The 20,813-nt window shown below is 52.1% G+C and overlaps 2 protein-coding genes across 2 annotated transcripts in view; one reads left to right on the top strand and one right to left on the bottom strand.

The window, feature by feature from the left end:
* Window positions 1-606: 606 nt before the first annotated feature.
* On the top strand, window positions 607-6,146 carry HPD (4-hydroxyphenylpyruvate dioxygenase). The gene is made up of 14 exons (XM_068911736.1): window positions 607-737; window positions 976-1,002; window positions 1,689-1,751; window positions 1,868-1,972; window positions 2,103-2,145; window positions 2,226-2,308; window positions 2,609-2,698; window positions 2,904-3,007; window positions 3,407-3,484; window positions 3,660-3,822; window positions 4,205-4,276; window positions 4,630-4,752; window positions 4,926-5,042; window positions 5,217-6,146. The coding sequence occupies exons 1-14, from the start codon at window positions 735-737 to the stop codon at window positions 5,325-5,327; spliced, it is 1,182 nt and encodes a 393-aa protein (XP_068767837.1). The 5' UTR covers window positions 607-734; the 3' UTR covers window positions 5,328-6,146.
* A 7,129-nt stretch (window positions 6,147-13,275) lies between these two features.
* Window positions 13,276-20,813, bottom strand: part of SETD1B (SET domain containing 1B, histone lysine methyltransferase) — a 50,092-nt gene continuing 42,554 nt past the window's right edge. The window contains exons 13-18 of the mRNA XM_068911734.1: window positions 19,144-20,691; window positions 16,568-16,734; window positions 15,900-16,031; window positions 14,848-14,967; window positions 14,306-14,443; window positions 13,276-13,591 (exon numbers count right to left, since the gene is read on the bottom strand). Coding sequence (XP_068767835.1) covers window positions 13,418-13,591; window positions 14,306-14,443; window positions 14,848-14,967; window positions 15,900-16,031; window positions 16,568-16,734; window positions 19,144-20,691 — 2,279 coding nt within the window. The 3' untranslated portion in view covers window positions 13,276-13,417. The remainder of the gene's footprint in view (window positions 13,592-14,305; window positions 14,444-14,847; window positions 14,968-15,899; window positions 16,032-16,567; window positions 16,735-19,143; window positions 20,692-20,813) is intronic.

Below are 20,813 nucleotides of genomic sequence, written 5' to 3'. Positions count from 1 at the left end.
CACCCCGCGACGCCCATGACGGGATTTGGGGAGACCTGGCGGGAGGGACAACCTCGGGCTTGCACGGAGGTGAGCCGTACCCGCTGAAACGCGGGTACGCACCCACTTGCGCGAGCATCGCTGCCGCCGTGCTCGAGCCGCCCAGGTCCGGGTCCGGTCGCGGCGCGCGCCGCTGCCGGAGCGGCTGCGCTGCAGCGGCACCAAGGAGGAACGTGCTCGTCCGCACGCTGCGCTGTGCGTTTAACCTCTCGGTGCTCTGCAAACAGCCGCGAGGGGGGCCGCGGGGGCGGTCACGCACGCCGACTCCGAGCCGAAGCCTCAAAGGGACCGAGCGACCCACGGGTCAGCCCCGGGGTCGGGGGGGGGCTCGTCGGACACGAGCGAGGGGGGCGCGAGCCCGCGCCGACAGCCAGCGCAGCGGAGACGCCGCCTGGGCCGCGGCGCCAGGCCGCCGTCAAGTCGCTCGTCCCTTAGGAAACCCGCTTCTGCAGGTCCCAGGTCCTTAGAGACGGTCTCGCTTCTGGCAGCCTTCGTGAACGCGAGCCCAGGGCGCCGCTCTCTCCCCTGGGACGGGACCGCGTCCAGCCCAAACCAAATACACCGTTGGGGTGCCAACGGGTTGTTGGTGGGAGAAGGTGGAGCCAAGGAGGAGCTTTCCCTCACCCGGCCGCTATATTAAATGCTCCCGGAGACTCACTCGCTCTTGCCGCTGTCACAACCATCAGGTCACAAAAATGGTGAGGGTCAGAAGAAGAAAATTAAACCGTGCTGATAACATGGGGGGGCTAAACGGCTGTGCCGCCTCTGGGGCCCAACGTCCCCAGAGCGTTGCGGGTTGTTGCTGCTGGAACGGGGGCTTTTTAGCGACTCGCTTGGAAGTTGTGCAGAAAGCTGACCGTTGCCTTTCAGTTCTCTGGGGCTTAACAGGCCGTTTTGAAATGCTAACGCGTCGCTTTTTTAATTCTCTCTTTTCAGACCACTTACGCAGACAAGGGAGAGAAGGTAAGAGCGGGTTGGCCGTCACTGGGTTGTCTCTGTCGCTCTGTGCGCCACGCGAGCCGAGTTCACGCCAAGTTGATAACGTTAATTCTTTATTCCTCGATTACCTGGGAGAATGAAAAGAGGAACCGCACGCCGGTTAGGCCCTGCTGGAGGTGGTTTCTCATCGGGAAACGACATCATAAACGACAGCAGTGTTTTCTTTGGCGTTTTGTTCTTGATGGGGAGGGGAGCGAAAAACGGGAGGCGATGGGTATTTACCGGTTGAACGTAGCGGCGAGCAGCAGCGTAACCTGTTGTGACGTTGCTTTCCAAACGCTGAACCTATTCGCAACCTTTTTCCCCGTTTGAGGCGTTTTCCGGTAAAGCGGTTTTGCCTCTTCCAAGGCCGCGCGCGCGTCCGGCTGCCGGCCGGGGTTAAACCGCCGCCGCGCGAGATGAAAGCGGTGAAACGGGGCCAAGGGGCTCGCTGGGCTCCGGCCCTGTGATTCGTCCCCGCGCCGGCTGTTGGGCAAGAGCGTTTCGGGGCAGAATTAATCTTTAACGGGACAAGGTTAGCGAGCCGCGGTGGGAGGCCCCGGGGCTGCGGGCAGATTTGATGGCTCCGGGGGTCTTACGGGCTTTCACGCGGAGTAACTCCCAAACCTCCACCGCTGCGCCAACTTTCTTTCCCCTCCCTTTCGCTTTAGCCCCCGCGAGGACGCTTCATCCACTTCCACTCCATCACCTTCTGGGTCGGGAATGCCAAGCAGGTGGGGAGCCGCGAACGGCGCGCACGGGCCCCGGCCAGGCGGCGGCCATTTCGTGGCAGCCCGGCCGGGCGCCTTCCCCGCCGCCGCCTCACCGGGGCCCTTCCCGCCCGCCGCAGGCCGCCTCGTACTACTGCAGCAAGCTGGGCTTCGAGGAGCTGGCCTACCGGGGCCTGGAGACCGGCAGCCGGGAGGTGGTGTCGCACGTCATCCGGCAGGACAAGGTCGGGTGGCCGCCGCGCGTGCCCGCCCGCCCCGGCTTCGGACATCGCTCCCGGCCGCGTGCACGCGCCGTCCAAACGCACGCGCGCCACAAAACAAAACCACCGCCTCACGCGCCGCCTTCGTTTCCAGATCGTGTTCGTCCTCTCGTCCGCTCTCAACCCGGGCGACGAAGGTAGGCGGCGAGCTGGGGCGGCGCGGGGCGGGCGGGGGGGGGGGGGGCCGCAGACCCACGCGGCCGGCCTCTCGCCGCAGAGATGGGGGAGCACCTGGTGAAGCACGGTGACGGGGTGAAGGACGTCGCCTTCGAGGTGGAGGACTGCGACTTCATCGTGCAGGTAGGCAGCGCCCGCCCGCCTGCGGACACCCCGCGCCGAGGGTCTGGTGCGCGCGCGCAGCCGGCGCCCCGAAACGGTGAGTCAGGTGGGGAAACGAGCAGGCGAAGAGCAGATCGGGTGCAACCCTTGGGAAAAGCCACTGAACAAGCCAAGGCCCACGTCTGCTGCGTCAGCGGTTTCGGGGACCTGCGCCCACACGTGCAGCTGGGTCCTGGCGCGGGGGGACGCTCCAGGCCTTCTCCCGGCCGCCCTGGCACCAGGCCGGGAGAGCTGCGGCAGGACGGGATTTCTCCTGCCCAGAAAGCCAAGGAGCGCGGAGCGGTGGTTGTGAAGGAGCCCTGGGTAGAGGAGGACAAACACGGGAAGGTGAAGTTCGCCGTGATCCAGACGGTAAGTGGCAGGTGCTGGGCTGAGCCCCTTCTCCCATGGGTCCAGCGCGGGGTTACACTGCTGGGTATCCGGATCGCACCCGCACCACCCCGAGCCTCATCCGGGTCTGGCTTGGCAGCCACGGCTGGACCTCGGCGCTCAGGGCCCCGTGAGGTCCCTGCAGGGAGCAGGGTTTGCACATGACGGCTTTTCTCCCCTCTCCCAGTATGGCGACACGACTCACACCTTGATAGAAAAACTCAACTACAAGGGGCTCTTCCTACCTGGCTATCACGCGCCCCTCTTCAGGGATCCCCTGCTGCCGAAGCTGTGAGTACTTCGCAGAGGGCCTGGCCCTTCCTCTTCCCACCACACACCAGTGGCTCCAGCTGAGACAGGACTGGAGATGGCCCACGTTGTCATGCAAGGAGGCTGGATTTGACCTTCTCCACCAGTTCCCTGGGTCCCCAGGTTCATGGTTCAGCTCAGTAAAGGCCCCCCCCACTGCAGCCCCTCTGGCCTTATCTTACATGGTCAAGATGCCCACTCATGTTCATAGCCACATGTTACCCTGAGGGGCTCCCCAGGGATCTGAGTACTTTTCCCTGGGTGGGAGGTGGGTGTTGGGTGAGAAATCCCACATAAGAGCCTAGTTGGACCTGCCCCCTCCTTTGTGCAGTCAAGTGCCCCTTAGCCCGGCTGAGAACTGGCCTTGATTTCCTTGTGCAGACCAAGCGCCAAGCTGAACTTCGTCGACCATGTCGTGGGGAACCAGCCAGATCTCCAGATGGTCCCAGTGGCAGACTGGTAGGACTGGGGAGGACTGGCGGGAGGTGCGACGCAGCAGTGGCACTGTTGGGCTGGTCTCCAGCGTCTCAGACATTCATGACTGAGGGCCAATTAAGCCAGATGAGGGTCATTAATGTGGGGCTAGACCTGTGACACTGTGGAATTTAAACATGCCCTTTGTGGCCTGGGGCAGGTACCAGAAGAACCTGCTGTTCCATCGTTTCTGGTCTGTGGATGATAAGCAGTTGCACACCAAATTCAGTGCCCTGCGCTCCATCGTGGTCACCAACTATGAAGAGACCATAAAGATGCCCATAAACGAGCCAGCTGTTGGCAAGAAGAAATCCCAGATTCAGGTGAGCACACGTGGGCTAACGCTGGCAGTTGATGCATCAGGCTACCGTCGACTAGCGTCTTTGATGAACAAAAAGGACAAAGGGCCCTGCGGAGCCAAAGGACGCGATTCAAGAGGGCTTGGGAGCTGCCACAGGCTTGCAGTGCTGACGGTGGCTTGCTGGAAAGCAGCCCCTTCTCTGCTTGGTCTGCAAAGGGCTGTCAAACCCTGGGGGAGCCACTTGCATTCCCACAGGGCACAGAGCCAGTTTGTCCTGCATTTCACAAACAAAATCTTTTTCACTGCATGGTGTCTCTGAGCTGATTTTGCTTTTAAAGTTTTTAAGCCCAGATTCAGCTGTAGGAGCTGCGATACTGCTAACAGCATGGACTTTTTTCTTGTAGGAATACATCGACTACTACGGCGGGGCGGGAGTCCAGCACATTGCGCTGAACACCTCCGACATCATCACGGCAGTGAGTGTGACGCAGTGGATTTAGCCCAGCTGCTTTTGAGCATTTGACTTTGGGCTCCTTCATCAGATCGCAGGGCGAGCAGCCTCAGGAGGGGTTAGGGGGCTGGCAAGTCTTCATGCAGTGGTTGCCGTGGGTCCTGGGCCATCCTCCAGCACCGTTCCCCGCAGCCTGCCTGCGGGCACAGACAGGCTGGCTGCACACAGAGGGGCCCTGAGTAGGGGAAGCCCCTCTGGGTGAGGACAGCACAGGCAGGGCGCACCCCTGGGTGCCCTGGAGTCTCTGGCCCGGAGCTCCTCACGCCCAAATCAAAGCGAGCCCCAGGCCTGACCCTCGGGTCTGCCCCTGCGTTACAGATCACCAACCTGAAGCAGCGGGGCATGCAGTTCATGGATGTGCCATCCAGCTACTATCAGATGCTGCGAGAGAGGCTGAAAACTGCCAAAATCAAAGTGAAGGAGAACATCGATAAGCTAGCGGTGAGTCCGGTCAAGTCAGGCACAGAAGAGAAAAGCTTTGAGCCTGGCATCTGCAGTGGACCAGCTCTCCCCGGGCTGTATCATGGGAAGCATTTCACAGGGATGAGGGATGCCGGGGGATCCCTTTGCTCCTCAGTGGTTCTTCCAGCTAGCTTTTTATTACTTTTCTCCAGGAACTGAAAATCCTGGTGGATTTTGACGAGAAGGGATACTTGCTCCAAATCTTCACTAAACCAGTTCAAGATAGACCCACGCTCTTCCTGGAGGTCATCCAGCGGCATAACCACCAGGTTTGTTTGAGGATTTCACTGTTAAAGATAAGATGATCTGGGCTTCGAGTCACAGCCTCAGTGGCTTCAAGTGCCATCACCCAGACAACCCCTGTTGCTGTTCTTCTACAGCCCCTTTAGATTTAACAAGTCCGTCGCCTTGTCCGCAAGGTCTGTAACGGTCTGTCTCTGCAGGGGTTCGGCGCTGGGAACTTCAAGTCTCTCTTTGAGGCTATAGAATTTGACCAAGATGCCAGAGGAAACCTGACTGTCCTGAATCCCAGTGGGGAGACCAACCTCCTCTAGAGCACAGGGCTGGGCGAGCGGCAGCCACCGGCGGGTAACGCAGCCCCACCCTTAGCAAGCTCATTAACAAACAAAACCAGGAAACGGCCCATGTTTTGGTAAACAGCCCACAACTGTGTCATGAACCCAGGAAAGTCACTGCCAAGTTGGAAATGTAAAAGGACTCAAGCCTATCCGGACCCAGCCCAGACGCTGCCCTCTGGCGACTTCATGGGAGAGAGAAAATGGGAAATGTCAAACCTGCCAATTTAACCTAATCCAAGTACTGAATTCTTAACATAGGGCAGACTTAAGGCTTCCATCATAGAAGACATTCAGTTATGGAGGAAGACAGAAGAAACAACCTGGAGCACTTAATTTTAGTCTATCCACAGTTTCTCTTAATTTTAACTATGCGGGAAGCTGAAATGGGAAAGCGAGAGAGGAAAGCATTATGGGGTTTGCCTCTCTGTGCATCTCGTTTTACAAGATCTTTTAAAATTAGTTTTATATTCCATCTTGAGTTTGAATTTCTTATGATTAAACACTTGTTTTTAGGGTAGTTACAACATTCCTGGAATTAGATTTAATCTAATTTATGTATTTCAGCCTTCCTTTCAACGTAACGTAGCCTTGCTCTAATACCTTTAAATTCCGGAAGTGATGAACAGTTGAGGCTTCTCCAGTATTTCATTTAGACTTAGAGAAGTAATTGCTGGAATTTGCTGTGATTGCCTGGCTCAGATCCTGGCTGCATGGGAAAACTCCCCTCGGGGCACTGTCCCAGGCCTTCCCAAGGGGACTTTCTCCACTGGCACAATAAAGCCCGTTGCTGTCACAGCTCACGTGCCTAGTAAGTTAATGCTGGCAGGCCTGAACACCCTGTACCGCATTTTCCTCCGTGGCTGTAGGGACACGGGGCGGAACTGAGGCTACAGCATGTTGAACAACAGCCTTGGTGCCGCTGAGGTGGCTCCAGCAGGAGCTGACACTGGAGCAGAGGCGGCAACTGGAGCAACCAAGGTGCCTTTCCAGCTGCCAGAGGCAGCACAGCAGCTCTCCTGCTGAGCTCCACATTCACAAGAGTGGCTTGTACCTTCTGCAGATGGGGCCAGCCCAGCTCCACCACGTTCACCTGGTACCAGAGCCACCCCTGGCCAGAGCAGCAACAGCCTAGTCCAGCCCAGCCAGACCTTCTAAAAGTATCTGTGGAGCCCAATTGCCAAATGCATGGACACAGACACGGCCAAGAGGGACCAAAGACTGCAAATCCTCCCTGAGAAGTCTGCAGAGCTCGTTCACAACTCCTGGAGAACTTTGCAGGGTTGCTGGTGCCCTGTGTCTCCTGGATGCTGCAGCTCTGCCCTCCAAAGCCCCTGCCCACTCACCACTCCTCACCGCTGTCCCTGGTGAGGAGCACCAAAGCTGCTCAAAACCTGGATCAGCCAAAGCCCTTGTTCCCAGGCCCAAGCCTGAAGCTCAGGAGATGCTCCTCAGACCCGAGTCCCACCAGCACCCTGCTGCGGTGGAGCCCTTGTGCCCAACCCGGGCAGCAGAGCCTCACAGGGATGGGGCCACTGCAGGAGAGGAGCTGTGGCCACCCAACTTGGGCATCTGGTGGAAGAAGCCTGAGGTTGGAGACCAGGTGTAGGGACCCAGTGGTGGTGGAAACCTGGCCCTGGCCCCAGCCATCCTCCAGGTTTAACCTCGCTCTCTGCCCCTGTGAGGTTTGGGCTCCCCTTGCGTCCTCTTGCCTTTCCTCTGCTGGCGTCAGGAACATCCCCTGGGGAGCCAGGCTGAGCGTGGGGAGCGAGGAAGCAACGCGCTGCAAAGCTTGGCTTGTGCCCCGCTGCACAGTGACCTCAGAGCATGCAGCTCACCCTGCTTCAGGGTGAAATCCCAGGGTATCCCGCCAGAGCCTGGTAATTTACCCGTAGCTCAGCCCTGGCCCTGGTGGCTGTCTCCTCCAGCAGCCCAGAGGACCCGGGGCCCCAGAAGCAAGTTGGCTTCCGAAATGCCTCACGGAGCCAGCAAAAGCCTCTACAACCATGTGGACTGCTCGTTTCTCCCGTCCCATTTCTAAATATTTTCTGGCCACTGCAGTCAGCTGTAAGAGCAGGCATAGTTGAGAAGTGACCTGGGAATCGCCTCTCACCTTGTGAAACCCTCTACAGCAAAGACCCTCCCATGGGTTCAGTTTTCTCTTTATCAGCTGCTCCACTACCCTCTGCCTTAGGCCTCTCTAAACTGGGAGAAGCCACTTTAAGCACCGCCACCCCATTACAAACCAGCACGGGGAGGCAGACGGCTGCCTTGAGCTCAGCAAGAGATGAGCGTCAAGCCTCAGTTGGCTTCCCCACTTCCCTCTCCTGTAAACTGCAGATAACAGAATTCATTTCAGATTTAAATCAAAAGTGATTTCAAAAAAAGTGATAAAGTGATTTAAAAAAACTAAAAGGCCTTTGGCCTCCTGACAACCTTACAGCATCATCTCAACCAGCCACAAAAGGCTGAAGCAAGCTGTTATCCCAAGGCAAGCCCCGACCCCAGCCACGTCCCATCGGAGGAGAATGCAAAGGTCGTCACGGCCCCTGCAGCACCGAGCCCAGTCCAGCGGGGTGATGGAGGGAGCAGGCACCCTCCTACCCCACCAGGCAGCACCCACACTGGCAGGTTAAGGGTTTCCACCTACCTAAGGTCAAAAAAAGACACGAAAGGCAGAAATACCAAGGGAGACGGGCTGCAGCGAGGCTGGAGAAGCAAGTGACTCTCTCGCCTCCCCAGGCAGTGCCGCCACTGGGGTCAGCCTGCTCTGCGACAGCCACAACTGGGGAGCGTGGATCAAGGCTGAGATCTCTGCCCAGGAATCGGGGACAAAGTACTTACCCCCGCTTCCCATATTTTAACAGGCAATTTTCACCTACGCACACACAGTGAGAGGCTCTCCACAAGCTGCTGCTGCTCCGGCACGGGACTCGCGCCGGGGCTCCGGTTCCCTCCTACGGCTGCGGTGAGACAGCCCAGGCAGCCTGGCCCGCGAGGGGCTGCTCTTAAAACTTGCAAGGATTTCAATACTAAGGTAGTTTTCTTTGCTACGTTTATAAACTTAAACTGCTCGTGTACTTCCTCCACGCAATATTTGTCTGATGTTGTTTAAAAGTCATTGCCTGCACACCAGGATCAACGTTTTCAGTAAACTTCTTGTAAAACCAGTTCTTGGGACTGTTTTTCTGGATCTGGTTCCTTGAGCTCTCTTGGTTCCTAGCACGGGTCTGAGAGCCAAAAGCAGCCTTGGCAATACATTAAGCACAACTTCATTTTTCTGTAAGAAAAGTCAGTATATTTATGGTTTGCTTTATAAAAGTTACTATAATACAATGGTACATAGTATTCAATTCACAAAAATATGAACAAATATATACAGCATGACACATCCACAACAAAAACACTTTCTTCAAAACAAGATACATACTGGTGACAGATTCTATATGCACAAAACATCCCTAAATTTATAAATTTGCTTAACAAAAGAAAAAGCAGAAATCCTAAATCTTCAAAGCAGAGATTTTTTTTTTTCAAGGAACTTAAAAAAAATAATTTTTCATTCATTGCAAACCATTTGACCTGCCTCCTTTTAAAGGAGGCCCTTTATTTTCGCACTGTGAATTAAAACAACCTGTTTACAGAACCGGGAAACTGCACGGATCGGGAGCAGGGTGTTCTTTGATTTTGCTTTTAAAACTGCCCATTCATTTTAGAGTGTCCTTTATAATGTGTTTCTTTTCACTTGGACAAATACTACAGTGGCAATTAAGGAGGAAATTTGTAAAAACAAAACAAAAATATTAAATTGAAAAAATCCAGTTGCAGACTTGCTTAAATACATTTTAGGTTGTCTATTAGACTATACACATTTCCTCGCTTGAAATAAATAGATTTTGCACATTAGGTTTCAGACTGAGGGGGGGAGAAAAAAAAAAAGAAGCCTGACTTGGCAATTTTGTCTTCAGTTTCTTAATGCTTCTAATTTCATCTATTTATTTGACAAAAAAAACATATTTATACAGAATTTACATTATACAAAGCTTGACACAAGCTGTAAATGCCACCAGCTCCTTTGCTATACTTAGTCCTTCCTTCCTCCCCATCTTCTTGACACGAGTTGGAGCTGGAATCTGTTTAAAAAGAACTCCAAATTACAATAGTCACTTTTAATAAATTATTTACATGCTCTTGAAGTACAAAGAAATCAGCAAAAAAAATTTCAACATGTTTCTACAAGAAACAGTGTTTGAAGAGAAGATTCTTGAGTTTGCCTATGTACAGAAGATGCATTTTTTTATACTTCAAAATCCTTTTTTCCTTAAATTTTTATTTTATACAGAAATGCACTGAAATGATCCCTGAAAAAGGTCACAAAAACCGGAACTGAAACTACTGTATACTTTGTGGAGTTTAAAAATGTTTTTCTTGTAGAAATAAGCTGCTCTATACAATATAAATATCTGCAAGATGAGCCCCTTCCCCTCCCGAACCCCAGATAGGTGCAGACCACTTTTGGGACCAGGCTGGAACTGGAAACGCGGGGATGAACCTAACAGAGAAACGGAGACGTCGGGCAAAGGCGCGCGGGATTCGCGAGCGCAGCGTGCACGGCTGAGAAAGGCGAAGGCATTGACACACCGAACTAAAACCAGCTTATTCATACGGGGAAACTGAAAATTTAAGTGACATTTCCAAAACTTTTGCGCTATCCCCTAGGATCGTTCCACCTAGCGGAGATCCTGAAGCGAGATGCAATTTCACAGGGAACACAGCCAACGTCGCTCTCTCTTTTTTTGTTTTAGTTTTCAATTTAAGTCAAAGCAAACTAGGGAGATGCTTTCCAGGGAATGAAACTACTTGGGTAAATCTCTGGGGGAAGCCGCAAGCGGGGTCTCTGCGGCGCCGGCGCGGGCAGGGGGCTGCCGCCACGCACATGCGCTGCCCCGAGACCACCGGCTGCCTCTCCCCTTTCCTCCTCTCCTCTTGCCCTGTCTAAGTCCAAGCCAAAGCACCACAGAGGGGCGCGAAAGGCACCCCGGGGGGCTGCCCGGCCCCGGCGAGCGCCCGCAGCGCCGCGGGGACAATCCCGGGGGCCGGCCGGAGCCCTGCGCCGGCCCGCAGGGCGCTCTCGCGGGGACGCGGCGGCACCTGCACGCGCAGCAGCCTGCAAGCCAAGATTTACGCGAAGGAAAGGGAAGCCTCATGCTTGGCTTCGAGTCCAGGCGAACGTGGTTTTTCGGAAGTGCCGAGCGCCGCACAGCTCCTGTTTTTCCAGGGGGTTACTGGGAGCTCAGCTCTTCAGAAAACTCACACTGTTTGCCTGGAATCCTAAAAAGGGCTGGTTACGGACATTTTCGGAAGCGTCCGCGCGACTTAGGTGCTCACGAGCTTTGGCACCCGCATCCCTTCGGTGCTCCTAAAAACAAAGGAGCCAAACTCGTCGGTCTCGGTTCAGCGCACCACGGCTGGCTGCTCCCCTCAGTAAAGGTTAAGGCAAACCGCGGGGGCTAATCCTGTCCCACCAGAGCTCCGGAGCGCACAGATGAGCTGGGAAATACAAAATCATCAGCAGGTACTTCGGGGCTGGGTGTTTTTACCCCCAAACTACCCTTCACGCAGGGGTTTGGTGGAGCCCAGAGGAAGAAGACCAAGAACATCAGAACTGCTGCACCTGGGGGCTCCAGCTCGGGGACACGGAGAACGTTTGTGCATTTCCAAAGCCGCGGGACCGTAAAGGCCAAGCCGGAGAGGCGCCAACTGGGGCTACAACACAACAAGAGGAACCACCGAAAAAAAGAAAAAGCAGCTAGTTTAACTCCCCAATGCTCCTGCCACAGCTGTAGCTATAACCAACGCTCCATGACAGAAACTACTTGTGCTTCTCATAATTTTAGGTTCTGGGTCACGATCACCCACTTGCTGGAGAGATTTACAAAGAGAGGGGGAAAAACCCAAACCCAAAGGAAACAACAAGCAAAACAAAAGCAGAGATGAGACTACGGACTGTCCAACCCTAGGGACAATTTCACTGTCCTCAGATAGAGATACAGGCAGTATTAAGGCAGCTTGTAGCAGTCAGTGTGTTCCTGTTAGTTTAGGCCTTTTGTTTGCAGAAGAAATTTGGACGTGGAGGTCCAGCCCACGGTACAAGCTCTGCTCCAGGATACAGGCCTGGCAAGTCCAAGTAACGGCAGAAAAAACTTCTGGGAAACTCAGTGCAAGGTTGCAACCCCTGATCACAGAGCTCTGTTGGAGAGTAAATGTCCCTAATCAGAAAAGGGTACAGACGACAGCTGTCCAATTTACTTTGCGGGGAGAAGATTTTTAGTTTTTAAGTCATGCAGATGTCTGCAATTCATAATCACATTGCAATTTCCCGTGTAAGCCAATTAAAAAGGTTTCGTACAACTAATCTCTACTTTTAAAGCCAGAGAAATTCAACGCAAGCTGAAAACACTGATCCTGTCTACCCCCGAATGGGCGGGTAACGCTTCCAGACCACGTCCAAAGCAGCATTTCTTTGGCGTCTTGGCCCATTTGTAAAGGGAACCTCTTAGAGAACTGCAAACTTTGCCTCGGTACCTCTACAAGGACAATGAACACGGAAAAATGATTTCAAAAGATGCCTTCCAAATTTAAAAAAGCGTTCATTTTCACACTGCAGGTGGGGGAGGACAGCACTGCTACTGGAACTTGCACTGGGGAGCACTTTCTTCCGCGTCTGCTCTCACTGGAAGGACAGGCCCAGCCGAGGGCAAGTTACTGTGTAACGGAGGGAGGGGAGCCGCAGGGCAGCTCCTCTCCTATCACGAGAGGCGTCTCCCCCATCCAAGGCCAGAGCAAATACTCCCCCCGCGAACGCTCGAAGGGCAGGGAGATGCAGATGCAAATGAGAAAAATCAATATGAGAAACGCATCGGCTGGTTTCCTACCACCAGGGAGAAAATCGCAGCCCCCCCCCCCCCCCCCCCCCGTTAGCAACATGGGGCATACTGTATGCTTAAAAGGAGGGTAAGATTTCTACAGCGTAACCGAGGGCTATATTGTCCACTTAATTTCAGCCTCAGTCTTTTTATCCACTGCAAGACAAACCAATCCGCAAGAAACGGGCACCCGAAAAGGCCATCCGCTGTGCCGCGATCCTACAGCTACGTAACGGACTCAGCTTCTTACTCCTGGCGACTGTGGTATCCAATATTTTCCTTGTATGGATGCTGAGGTCTGGATCCCCCAATATACCAGCACGGTGTATGAAAATTAGAGACGAGCCCAAGGCGCTAGAGCTGAGGTCTGCGGCAGACCTGATCGCTCCCCAGGGAGGGTGTCCGGGCTCGGGGACTTGTTCCGGCTCATCCCTAATGCAAAGGCAGGGCAGTTCACCTATAGTCTCACTGTGGACACATCTCCATAGGCACACACGCACCCAAGCACACGCACACAGCCCATTCGCACCCCCTCAAGCCTCTGGCTTGCTCTGTAACATCAACCTTACATTTATTTACAGCTTACTCTGAGAAGTCTGTGCAATTGCAGCCAATCAAGCTCCCAACTTTATATGGCATTTTCAGTCTCTGCTTCACATTTAAACGTTGAATGTCTTTTTCAACCAACAAAACTGATGAGGAAAAGGTAGCAGCATTTATGAAAAGATGAAGGTTTATAACAACAATTAAAAAAAAAAAGGTACCATTATCCCATTATGGAGCATTAATGTAGGGACCAAACAGAGAGAAGCTAGTGTTTGGATAGACCATGCCACAAAACGGTAATCACCTTTTTGTGTGTGTGTTGAATCTGAAAAGGAAAGAGCACCTGAAACATGAACAGTCCTCGTAAGCATGTGCGCTTTTTGCTTTCATTCGTGATCCTGGCAGAAGTGCGAAACTTGCTTGTTTTTTTCTCTTCTCTTTTTTCCTCTCTTTTTTTAAATATTTTTTTCTTTTTTAATTTTTTTCTTCCTTTTTTTTTTTCTTTTTTTTCCCCTCTTTTTTGGCAAAGTGCAACCACACCTGGTTACCACAGTTCTGACATGGCCGAAGGTGCAAGTGTGACGAGAAACCTCGAGTTCAGTTTAGGGTTCCCCTGCAGTTCTCAGAGCCACATAGACATGGGATTTTTACATCCTCTATCGGAAACTTGTAGTCATAGGTAATTTCCTCGTTCACATTGATGTGCTGCTTTGAGTAGATGACAATCTTCTTTTGAGACTCCACGGTGATCACTTTAGCATAACAATTTGGCTGCAAGGGTGACAGAAGAGGGAATGATTTAGGCTCCCAATGGCTGTGGGGCCGTGGCTTCCCAGGCTTCACAGAATTATTCCTAACTAAAATAGAGGGGCCATCCTTTTCCTAGACAACCTCCACCACATTCCCAGAGCCTGGACACAGGAGAGCCAGCGGGAAGCTGGGAGAGGGAGGCATGAAGCCCAAACACAGCGCAGCCCTCCTTGTGCTCCTCCACAACATCCATGTTCTGGTCATTTGCGGTGCAGAAGAACCTGGATGATGCTACGCTGAGCTCATCATAGCGAGTGGAGCTTTCTCCGCTCCCAGGCTAAGAGCAGCTTCTCTGCCTACCAGGGCAGAAGATACTTTTCTCATGCAGACAATGAAAAGAGATTGTTCCCACAGCAGAATAACAATGCTAAGGCTTGTTCTGTTTTAAGGAAATACTCCTCAGATGTTGTTAAACAGTGTTGATCAGGGTCCTCCAACACAGTTGGGGGATTCTGAGTGCACTATCTCACTGCATGTTTAATTTCTCAGGTCTCTCAAATCTCCTCCTTATGCTAGTTTAGACTCTGCTTTGATCTACTGCAGGTCCTCAACAGTTAATCATAACCTTGCAACACTTCGCCACTCCTGCGCGTGGGCCCTTGTCAGAGTTAGCGAAGGCTTGACGAGATTACCAGTATGGCAGAGCACAATTATACAAAGAGACGTGATACTTACATTGCAGCTGTGATTAATAAACCTGGCAAAGTTTCCACACTTTGTGGCATCGATGATGGTGTCGTGGTCAACTCTGAACATGTAACTGCTTCCGATGCCTTCATCCTCGTATCGCTTTTCACGCATGTCAGCAATGACCTACAGAAAACCCCCGTGCTGTGTCACAACCTGCCACAGAGATGCTCAGTAAAGCCAGATCTATGCTGCGCAAATCTCAGCTGTGCTTGTGTCACTCAGCTTTTTAACAGACGTATGATCCCAAATACATCAAGAGAACATAGACTTAACTGAAATCACAGAAGTTCAGGGCGGGCTTTTCAAGAGCTTATTTCCTGAGGATTTGGGTGCCTAATTCCTACGGGTCATTGAAAATCCCACCCTTTCGCTTCCAAACCATATGCCAACCTCTGCCTAGCTTACGCAGCTGATGCCTTACAGCAGGCATTGCAGCACAGCATGTCAGACTCCGATAATCCACCCTTTCAGGGCCAGTTTGCTCAAATTTCACGCTAGCCCAGTCCCAGCCCCACAGTCCAGCTTACCTGCCTGATGTTCTGACCCACGTATTCAATCACCATCTCATCTGCTGCAATGGGCTCCATAGCAAAAAGGCCCCAGTCATGAATGTGGCTCTTGCAGAATTTTAGTTTTTTCTTCCGGAACTGCATGGGGGGAAAAAAAAAAAAAACCCACCCCCAAACCCCAGCCCAGAATTAGCCATAGCACAGAAAGGCCATACGTGGGTCCAGCACCCCCAGCATATTCCCAGCCACAAGCAGTGCTGGGGTGCGTCAACCCAGTTCAGCTCCCCTCTCCCCCCAGCAGTGATAGCAGGGAACAGTGGCAGGAGGTGACAGTGGGGACAGTGGGGACAGGAGGTCCCACAGAGTTGCCGTACTGGGTTTTTACCACTGACCAGGCACCACTTGGGAGAATGGACCTTTTGGGGTCACCACAGTTGCTTGTGTGGGATGTGATTCCCTCCACAGCTTTTGCTCTTGGTGGGCACAGCGCAGGGACGGTTGATAACCAATTGCTCGTTACTGGTCAGTACACATGCAAATACGTTTCCTCTCTCCGTTCTGCACATCCCTCATGGTGTTGACTAGGGCTCAAGCTCCAAAAGTTCATTTATCAAGCAGCTCGTGTCTCTGCTCCTCACAGGGGACCACACTGAGCTAAGTGCCGCATTTTCCCCATGATTGCTCTGCTCCTGTCTGTTTAGGTAAATCAGACCACAGAGGTCTTCAAGCTGTATTCCATGGAAGTGTAGGAGAGCCAAGTGCCCCAAAGAGACGCTACACCAGCTCATCCCAGAAGAGAAACTCTTCTGCTCACAGGAGCTGCTACAACAGCACAGGCTGCAGAGCCCAGCTCCCCAAAGTACCTCTGACCTGCTCTGCAGAGATGATTTTGCTAAGAGGTGAGGAAACACTTCTGGGCGCCACTCAATCCTTTGGCACATACAAAGGTGCCAACACTGAGATGACTGTGATCAAGGTCAGGCAAAGTGGACGTCCAAGGCTTTGCCCCACCCTGGTTTCGCCCTGCTCCTTGCCAGCCCCGCAAGCAATTATCATATGATTTGTCCTACCTTGAGTTGGTTGAACTTGAGCAGGTCACTGTCACAGCTACCGGTGAAGGAGGAGAGGAGCCTGCGTTGCTCTGACCGCCTCTCGGAGCCAGCCCGGGTGGAAGCGTGAGGTTGGGCAGGGATGCTCATACCCTGGGGACAGATGGGTGGTCAAAGTTGACCCTATGGAGCTGACGCCCCACGTTCCCAGCCTAGCAACAGCCTCTGTACCACGCACAACCACTTATGCTACAGTACAACGCTGCAGAACACACGGCCTCCTAAAACATCTCAAATTGAACACTAACACCAGCCCAGCAGCTCCCAAACGGCCAACTCTACGCAGCCGGAGCGCCAGCTTCACCTCACCCCTTGCCAAAAGGTAGGAAGACACTGCTTTGCCTGACGCTGACAGCTGTACAGGACAACTTGGTAGAGGAAACAAACAGGGCTGAGCCCCAATTACTCAACAGGGAAACCAAAGCACTTCTCTCAGCGGGAAGCTGGGCAGGACACGCTGGAGTCAGTCTCATCTCCATTCATACAGCAGGAATTTTGCCATGATCCCTCTGAGTGACACTAAGTCAGGGGCACCGGCTCAACCCTGTAATCACAGGGGAGCGTGGCTCTCAGGAGGCGATGCTATGTTTAAAACCAAATCCCAGCAGTCAGCAGAGGCATACCCTCACCTGCGTGTCAGCTGGAGGCTCCTCTGCAAAAGCTCGGCTATTGTTGAGGTATTTAAGTTTGTCCTTCTTATCGATTTTGTAATAGCCTTCACTTCGTGCACAGCCCGTCACGTGCTCCCGCATTCCATCATCCCGCTTCTTTTTCTTGGGGGTAGAAAAGCTGGTTGGTGGAAAGAAGTTAAGGAGCAACACAGCTACCTGTGGAAATCAGACAGTCTGCCACGGTTACAGGGAGCTACCAACTAGGCAACGCCAGGAGCTTGGAAAATTAGAAAGGTTTTTGAGGTTTGCAAAAAAATTACAATATTATTTAAAAAAATCATCCAAACAAGCCCCCAAGCCTACAGGGCAGCTGAGCACAGTCTTTTCTTCTTAGCTGGATGCTTTGGGAAAATGAAGTAAAGACAGAAATAAAATTTAAACAAAAAGGTTAAGCTGTCAAGAGAAACCTGTTTGGAAAAGGATTTCCCCTATGCACCGGCCATGTACACAGACAGCAGCTGTCCAGCCATCTGGACAAACTGTTTACTCTGTGTTTTCAATGATACGCTTTCATTCAGCTTCCAGAAATTGCCTGCAGCTACCCCAAGCCCTGAGGAGATGGCACTGAACTCACCGCAGAAATCATGGCTGCGCTTTTAGCGCTGGGTGCTCTACAGATGGGCATGGAGATGCTCCTCAGCCCCAAGGGCTCCGAGATGCTGCTCTCCCCGGTCTCAGTCAACCACCTCCTTCAGACCCTGATGGGAAGGGGACAAGACTCTGCGCAGATGTGCGAAAGCAGTTGAGTAAAAGTGCAGCCAGCCCAGCAAGGCCACGCACCACACTCCACAGGCAGAGGAACCACATGGGTGCAGTTGCCTTGGCCTCTGGAAGGGTGGCAGAGCTGCACTCCTGACAGCACATCCCCAAAACATGGCCATGAAGCCCATGAGGCTAGAGGTCTACCCAAAAATACTCCCTGCAAATCATAACATCCCCTTCACACTGGAAAATTGAAGCAGAGGGCTCATGAAAAGCAAGAAGCAACTGCCTGGAAGTCAGCCAGAGAGCCGAGGTGTGAGCTTGTTGCAAAGCAGGTGAACCTCGCAGGTGCTTTCACACCTACTGCAGTATAGCACAGAATGAACTGACAACTGGCTACAGATTATTTTTATATGGTTTAAAAAGTGACTGTAAATTTGCTGTTACAATAATCCTTATCAACAGGGGACAGGATCTCAAATATTTCCATTATGTAAGTTATGAAATGCCACCACACGTAAGAGCATCTTCACCTACCCTCAGCTGTCCTGTTCTGCCCTTCACTGGCAGTGGTTCCCCACCACTGTGCAACTGTAACGGCCTTCAAATCAATTTATTTTTGAAACTGCTTTCTTACATAGGGCAGATGCAGACTCAAAATTAATGGGGAAGATGCAATTTGTCATCCTTTCAGAATATTTCCTTTAAACAATTAAATAAATCTATTTCACGACTATTACACTGGTATGAAAAGGCACAAAACTATGAATTTGATCTGACACACTGCCCTTTGAGATACAGAGAAAGAAAGCTCAGCACTGACCTCAGCTTGCTTTTGTTAGTGTGAGTCATGTCACTGGCTATTTTAAGTGGTTTGGGTTACGTGGTGGGGTTTTTTTCTTTTTTTTTGTTGTTGTTGTTTTTGGCTTTCGCAAAAGATAAAAAAGCAGCATCTTGCAGGGAGTCAGGGGACAAGATATTTTTACTCCACACAACCTGTAGCAGTACAGGAGGCGGCGCATTTTGTCTTCTTTAACATATGCATTTGTATTTCCTTCCTAAAAACATTACTGGAGAGTTCTTAGATGGTGGGCACACCCTTTTGGGCTCTGCTCTGCAGATCGATACTGATGGCTGCACACACATCGGTCCTCGCACTGACACAGCTTGTTTCCCAACGATGCCCCCAAAGACTCAAAGCTACGCCTGGACTGCTGCTTACCAGATCGCGGGCAGGGAAGGAGCGACGAGGCCAGACTCTGCCTCTCAAGCATCGACTGGTGCTCCATGCGCTCCTGGACAGGACCTGGCGGCTGCCGCCAGCCTGAAGCCGTGCCTGTCCCTTTTAGAAACCATCGGTTTTATGGTTATTTGTATTTTGAACTCAACACTAGTTAAAGCTGCTAGCACCACTTGCACATCATTTTGGGCACAGATGGTGAGATTATTTTTACAGCAAGTTTTAGCAAGTTTAAAAGCCTTGTACATGCACAGACTAGAAACTCCACAGGCAAGCTGAAAAAAAAGTCTAGTTTAAATGCAGACAGAAGCTTCTCAAACTAGCAAGGAAATCTCCCCAAAAGAGGTGCATACAAATTTTCCCTGCAGTCCTAGATCGAAAATGCAGCAACAACAGCCACTCCTGCAGCATTTTTGTATTGCAGCTTCAGTGAATAAAAGAGTCTAAAATTCCCTGCTGATGTAAGCGATTGCTATTCTAGAAAGTGAATGCTTCTTCCACCAACTAATTTAGTCTTCTGCATGGTAAGTGCATCTCCCCCTTGTTGTGCTATGCCTTATGTGTAATGCAGAACACCAGTGAGAAAGGATATAAGGATGGAATACCCATAGGGTGTCATTGAGCCAGTCCATACCGTTGTCCTGCTGTAGCAAGCGGTCATATGTGATACACATGAATTTGATATCTTCCTCATCTATGCCTCCATTCCAAATATCGTACAAAATGGTCATCTCCTCAAACTCGGAGCGTGGCCTGAACTGAGGCCGAGGTGGGGAATACTCGGGGGAAGGAATCACTGGGATGTCCTCAGGTGTCTTCTTCTGCCTTCGCCACTGTCTTTTAGGTTTCACATGAGCTTCTTCTTCTTTGAAGTCTTCATTCCACTGGTTCTCCAGTTCCTTAAATGGCAGTTTCTCTGCGACCGTCTCAACTGCTATTTTCTCATGGAAGCTGTCATTCCTGAAATCCAGGGTGACGGCTTCAGGGTCTTTCAGTCCATAGAAAGCATCAGGATGTCCACTTAACAACTCTTTGCTCACAGCACTTTCCACCAAGGCCATTGGGACTGGAGGAGGTTCTACGGTTTTGCCCGAGTAGACATCCAGCGAGAGGACAGAAGGTGGTGACCGTTTTGGCCGACCTGGCCTCCTTTTGGGAAGAACGGAAGGTGGTGGTGGGGGAGGAAGAAGAGAAGTACCTGTGGGTGCTTCTGGTGAGAGCAAAACAGATTTTACTTCTGCCTTGCATTCCTCGATGGGCATTCTTCCATCTCCGGGCATGCAGGGCAAGGCTGCTACAGGTATTGGCTCATCAGGCGGCAGGCCCATGTCTGTGTGGAAATCTGCTTGTGGGGGGCTAGCAAAAGGGATAGGGGAAGGAACACTGTTCATGCTGATCATAAGGGAAGCACCAAGAGGCTCTTTAAAGGGTTTCTCATCTAGCTCATCCTCTGACTGTTTCTTGCCAGACAGAAGGCAAGGAATGGTAGCACCAGCCTCTGGGAAAGTAGGCGTGAAATTGAAATCTCTCCCAGGAGTCCGAGGAATGCCACTGTTAATGCCAGGAGATTGGGATGGGTAGGAAAAGGGGCTCCCTGGGACTTGAGGGGAACTGAGGGTCAAGCTGCTTCCTGTAAGGGGAGCGTCGCTTCCCGGTGTGGCTGGAACAGTGTCCGTGCTCTGTGACTTTGCAAGGGGGTGTGAAGACTTGGCCAAAATGTCCCGCCCAGGAGTTCGAGGAATCTCCTCTTCCACGGGCGTTTTGGTCACTTCAGGGAACTTTTCTGGAGGGACTAAAGATTCCTCTTTACCAGGCGTCGATGGTAAGGGGAGCGTGGAGGATGGCACCTTGTGGGCTGGAAGCAGAAGAGTATCAGTTTCTGAATGGACCACCACCTCCCGCCCAGGCGTCCGAGGCAGCCGGTCTTCTTCCTCTGCTGCAGAGGGCAGTTTTGCTTTAACATGCGCTTCTAAGTTGCTCTCATCAGACTTGCTAAAGAAGCTGCTTTTATTGGTTAGAGGTTCTCCAAAGACTCCCACTGAAGTCGGGAGACAGAGTGCCTCCTCCTCATCTTGAGATTCAGGCTTTGGACCTTCCTGTACCTCTGGCTCTAGCATGGTAACTGGTTCGGACTCTTCCTCTGGAAGGGGGAAAACAGAAGAGAATCAGGAGCTTTGCTTCCACTCAGTTACTCGCCACTTCTCAGCAAAGACATGTTTAAGAAACTGCAATTACAGAACAGCTCAATTCCATTGGGAGGCT

The sequence above is a fragment of the Struthio camelus genome, chromosome 17 (assembly GCF_040807025.1).
Source record: "Struthio camelus isolate bStrCam1 chromosome 17, bStrCam1.hap1, whole genome shotgun sequence".
NCBI classification, from domain to species: Eukaryota; Metazoa; Chordata; class Aves; order Struthioniformes; family Struthionidae; genus Struthio; species Struthio camelus.
Note: the sequence above shows the minus strand (reverse complement) of the source record. Positions and strands in the feature narration are given on the sequence as shown.

Bases quoted from the DNA above. Each gene is read 5' to 3' on its own strand.
- HPD (XM_068911736.1), top strand. The intron at 3,485-3,659 runs GTAGGACTGGGG...GGCCTGGGGCAG, and splicing joins ATGGTCCCAGTGGCAGACTG to GTACCAGAAGAACCTGCTGT. The intron at 4,277-4,629 runs GTGAGTGTGACG...CCTGCGTTACAG, and splicing joins CCTCCGACATCATCACGGCA to ATCACCAACCTGAAGCAGCG.